The 5,390-nt window shown below is 40.8% G+C and overlaps 1 protein-coding gene across 1 annotated transcript; it reads left to right on the forward strand.

The window, feature by feature from the left end:
- Positions 1 to 1,327: 1,327 nt before the first annotated feature.
- On the forward strand, positions 1,328 to 3,780 carry LOC102225651 (F-box/LRR-repeat protein 14). The gene is made up of 2 exons (XM_005810505.3): positions 1,328 to 1,601; positions 1,833 to 3,780. The coding sequence occupies exon 2, from the start codon at positions 1,869 to 1,871 to the stop codon at positions 3,078 to 3,080; it is 1,212 nt and encodes a 403-aa protein (XP_005810562.1). The 5' UTR covers positions 1,328 to 1,601; positions 1,833 to 1,868; the 3' UTR covers positions 3,081 to 3,780.
- The last annotated feature ends 1,610 nt before the right edge of the window (positions 3,781 to 5,390 follow it).

Below are 5,390 nucleotides of genomic sequence, written 5' to 3' on the forward strand. Positions count from 1 at the left end.
CTATAAATATATTGCATGTAGTATGTACAAATAACTAGTTCCTATAATCCCTTATCTTATTCCCTGTGCAACAGGGGAGTGAAACAAATCCTTTCCTTGTGTAATCCAAATGGACATTTTTCACAGTTAATTTACTTGACTTCTATTTATTACACTGTGTATGTGAAGCAACTATTGAAACACTTCAGAATCACAAGGTTTTGGACATTTGAAAAGAGGATTTATCCTGATTACGTGCATAATGTCTCATTTAAATGTGTGAAATGTGGAGCTATTTTAGGAGCAGATAATATCTGAGTTTATAGTTTCAGAAGTAGAAGGACATGCTAAATCAGGTGTCCATAAAACTGACCTCTAATAGTTTAAATCAGTGTTTCCCAACCCTGGTCCTCAAGGCACACTGTCCTGCACGTTTTAGAGGTTTCCCTGCTTTAATGTGCCTGATTCAACTGATTGCAGTTCAACAAACGCCTGTTAATCAGTCATCAATTGAAATCAGCTGGACTGAAGCAAGGAAATACCTAAAACGTGCAGGGCAGTGAGCCTTGAGGAACAGGGTTGGGAAACTCTGGTTTAAATAACAGGAAAAACATTTCACAACAAATGCCATTACACCTTAAAAGACAGAGTCATGTCAGTTCAGAGAAAGATTCATCCAGTTTGATCTGAGCGAACGTATTCAGCAGAACCTAGAATAGTCCGTTTAGTAATAATCAAATTTTGGAATTTTTTTGTAGACAGGTGATATACCTATTCCAAGACTCAGGCCACTAAAATGTTGCAATCTAGAGTTTTTGCAGTCACATTTTGTTGCATTAGTATTGGGGGTGCACCATGACCCAGTTGGTAGCACTGCTGCCTTGCAGCAAGAAAGTCCTGGGATAAAATCCTGGCCTGGGGTCTTTGTTGTTATTGCTGTTTAGTGTTTTTTAAGACACAATGAAATTTTAAATTAAATTAAAATTTACTGTTTCCCCTCACTGACTTTGTTGGGTACGGTTGTGCTTCAATACAGAACTATAAATGATTCAATATAAATACTGAAACACATATTTGTAAAAAAAATAACTAAATAAATAAATAATGAAAATGTTTATTTTCATATTTAAATATGGAATTATGTATCTGTTAAATTACTGAATCCATTAAATAATTACAGATATATTTATTTATGTTAATTTATTAATTCCATCTTCATATACATAAATACCTAAATTACTTGTTTCTTAAATTATGACACTTCTGCAGAAATATACTGACCAGCTCACCAAAAACTATTGTTTTTACGTGGGCCCCGTAACTTCTTGGACCGGCCCTGCTCGCAGCCTCCACTAGGAGCCGCTGGGTGAGCTAGCTTCCAGCTGCTCAGGCGCCGTATCAATTGTAAGGAAAAGGTTTACTTTAATGCTGGGTCTACAAGTCTAAAAGATAGACGCAGTCGGGAAACCGGCACACGGCTACAGTATTCTACAAAATGACACGTTTTGTATTTGTTTGAGATGATTTGGAGTAAAAAGTACGTCGTTCCGGACGAGGAGGTTCGGCGGCTTTCCAGCTCTCAACTTTAGACAGCTAGCTAAGGCTAAGCCGACACTTTCTGGGTAAATATCACTTCTTTTCTTAAAATGAAGTCCGTCTTATTAGCAAGTGAACTGTAGCGTTAGTTTAATCCGACTAGCCATGTAGTAAAATAGTGAACTTTTTTTGGAGTGTTCTTGTGCCTTTTTGTTTCGCAGCATCCAATGCTAATTTGTTAGCTGACATGCGCTAATGCTACGTAACTTCAGCAACAGAGTTTCGCGCAGCTAACGCCGTTTTGTTGTCGCTCCTAGGCAACCCGTGCTGCCGGCAGAAGTCGCCCAGCAGTCATGTTTCAAACGGAAACACACATATCGTGCCTTTTCCCGGAAATCTTGGCCATTATTTTCAGCTACTTGGACGTTAAGGACAAAGGGAGGGTAGCACAAGTGTGCGCGGCCTGGAGAGACGCGTCCTACCACAAGTCTGTGTGGAGGGGGGTGGAAGCTAAGCTTCATCTACGGAGAGCCAACCCGTCTCTGTTCCCCAGTCTGCAGACCAGGGGGATCAAGAAGGTCCAAATCCTCAGCTTGAGACGAAGCTTGAGCTACGTGATTCAGGGGATGCCGCAGATCGAAAGCCTTAACTTGTGTGGATGCTTCAACCTCACCGACAATGGTCTGGGACATGCCTTTGTGCAGGACATCCCATCCCTGCGTGTCCTCAACCTCAGCTTGTGCAAGCAGATCACAGACTCCAGCCTGGGCAGGATCGCCCAGTACCTGAAGAACCTGGAGGTGCTGGAGCTGGGCGGGTGCAGCAACATCACCAACACCGGCCTGTTGCTCATTGCTTGGGGGCTGCACAGACTCAAAAGCCTTAACCTTCGCAGCTGCAGGCACGTTTCTGACGTGGGCATCGGCCACCTGTCAGGGATGACCCGCAGTGCTGCAGAGGGCTGCCTGACTCTGGAGAAGCTCACTTTGCAGGACTGCCAGAAGCTGACCGATCTTTCTCTCAAACACGTTTCAAAGGGTCTGAACAAGCTCAAAGTCCTCAACCTCAGTTTCTGCGGGGGGATCTCTGACGCAGGGATGATCCACCTGTCACAGATGACCCAGCTGTGCAGCCTGAACCTGCGCTCCTGCGATAACATCAGTGACACGGGGATAATGCATCTGGCCATGGGTTCCCTCCGGCTGTCCGGCCTCGACGTCTCTTTCTGCGATAAGATCGGGGACCAAAGCCTGGCTTACATTGCCCAGGGTTTGTATCAGCTCAAGTCTCTCTCCCTGTGCTCCTGTCACATCAGCGACGACGGGATCAACAGGATGGTGCGCCAAATGCACGAACTCAAAACTCTGAACATTGGGCAGTGCGTGCGAATCACAGACAAAGGTTTGGAGTTGATAGCTGACCACTTGACTCAGCTGACGGGGATCGATCTGTATGGTTGCACTAAGATCACCAAGAGGGGTCTGGAGAGGATAACACAGCTCCCGTGCCTTAAAGTATTAAACCTCGGACTATGGCAGATGACAGAGAGTGAGAGAGTGAGGTGACAGTTTCTCATTTCATCCTGTATAGTGCCGTTGTTCACCTGTAGGCGTTCTTAATTTAACCTTAAACTGTGATCACGCAAAGAGGGACCCACCTGGAGCAACTTCTTCCGCAATGTTTTGTTTTTACCCCAAAGTTTCTCAGACTCTTGCTTTGCCGAACCTGCAGCCTGTGTGCATTCTGACCATCCAGCTACCTCGCCCACTGAACACAGGAGTGCCTACTATTGGTGAAAACTAGACTAGATTGTATATTTTTAGAGATTTTTTACATTCAAGAGAATTTTCATTGCAGAATCTTTTTATTCAAGACAAAAAAATAAAGGCTTAAGTTTCCTGGATTTTAAAGTTATTTCTGGTTTGTTTGTTTGAATACTTGTAATTTGTTTGTATTGAATAACTGTTGCTGAGAAAATTTGTACTTCAAATTGAAGTGGGTGGATCACTCCTGTCTCTTCATGTTTACCTGTGTATATTTTTTTTTGTATATTTCTGAGAAAATAATTTAAACAGGAAATTCACCTCCACAGCTACAGCAAAGTGTTAACATCTACACAGATTATATGCAATTAAACTGTTGTTTTTCTTTTGCCTGAAGAGCTTTCAATCATAATGCCAGAGTATTTGTCCAAAAAAACGCAGTAATTTAAAATGTTTTATATTCATAAAATAGAGGTATTTATGAATAAAGAATATAAATATGTCTCAGTTGTCCTTTTTTTAATTTAAAATGTATTCTACAGATTAATTCTTCTGAGAGGAAGCTCTTGTGATTTGCTTAGAAGGGTAGATGTAACTATTGGTCCAAAAAATTAAAAAAATGGTTAAAAACCAAATGACCACCCACCTGCATATAATGAACTACTTAAAACCTACATATTTATATGTGAAAGATCTGTGTCCCAAAATGAAACTACCTAAACAAATTACTGGCCAACAAATTTATTCTAAATAATTCAAACACAAATTCTAATAAATCAACCAGAAAATGAAAATAAACTAATCTAAATTATATTTAACTGAAAATAGAGCTTACAGGTAAAATACTTTATATCGCTCCCCAGTGTTTGTCCCTAAGCTGTGGCATCACTTTGTGAAGTTAAAAAAAACCTAGTAAATGTACAAGTAGGCCTGTCACAATAACAAATTATGCTGAGCGATTGTCTCAAAAATTATTGCGATAAACGATAATATTGTTTGAAGACCTTTTTACACTGATTTAATGGACATTATGTAATAAAGCATGCAATTTACTGTCAAAGATAGATACACTTTATTTTCAAAAGAACACTTAACACTGGAACTGATAAAACAACCAAAAATAAAATTGATTCTCAGTCTCTATTAGCAAAAAATGTACTTGAATAAAAACTAAACATAATGCCAAAGTGTAAATAAATACTGCATTCAACCAAAAGATTATGAAGTTTGTTTACTATATTGCCATTCAGTAATAATTAGATTTAAATGGAGAAAATGGGCAAATCTGACTACCTGATGCAATAATTCACACTACACGATTTTTTGCCCCGATTTTTTCCTTACAACAATCTTTCAAGTAGGCCGTTCTAAGATTGTCCTTACGATTTCATAACCGATCATCCTGTAGTGTGTGGTGTGTTACGGTAGATCGTCGCTCCGATCTAAATCAGGGGTTTTCCCCCGACTGAGCTTTAACACAGCCTGTTGAATGTGACAGGTAGCCAATCAGAAAGCGCGGATTCTCCTCCGAGTTTTCTGAGGGGAATCCCAAACAGCTGACACGGCGCGACCCGAAGTCCAGCGGACATTGGAGATGATATGGAAACAACATTAATGTTTATTCAACATTTTGTGCAAAGAATATAGAAATGACAAGGGGAGGAGTTGGAGCGAAATTGCTACCGCAGTTGATAAACCCGGTAACTTTTCAGCTGTTCTTCGTTAACGTGACGTAAATAGGTTGTAATGATTTTCATTCAGTCAGGACTTTACGCTGCCACTAATCACATGCATTGCAGGTAGATTGTAGTAAATCATTGGTTAATGCCCGGTTTTTTAATTAATTAACTGAACTTGTAGCCATTATTTTGTGCCCATTGTTGGACACCACACGGCAGGAACGAACCGTTTTAACCAGGACTTCTGTCGGCTATTGTGTGGTCTGTCAGGTTTTGACAATCGGCCCACAGCTCTACGATCGTGCAGTGTACGTTGGGCATTACACTAAGGAAATGAGGAAGGGAGGGTCAGTGGAGAGCACCGGAGTTGAGCCTTTTTTCATTCAGTGTCAATAACAGAAAGAGAAAAAGGCCGGAAGAGACGATAAAGCCG

Source organism: Xiphophorus maculatus, chromosome 2, assembly GCF_002775205.1.
Source record: "Xiphophorus maculatus strain JP 163 A chromosome 2, X_maculatus-5.0-male, whole genome shotgun sequence".
Lineage (NCBI taxonomy): Eukaryota > Metazoa > Chordata > Actinopteri > Cyprinodontiformes > Poeciliidae > Xiphophorus > Xiphophorus maculatus.

Bases quoted from the DNA above. Each gene is read 5' to 3' on its own strand.
- LOC102225651 (XM_005810505.3), top strand. From the start codon at position 1,869: ATGTTTCAAACGGAAACACACATATCGTGCCTTTTCCCGGAAATCTTG.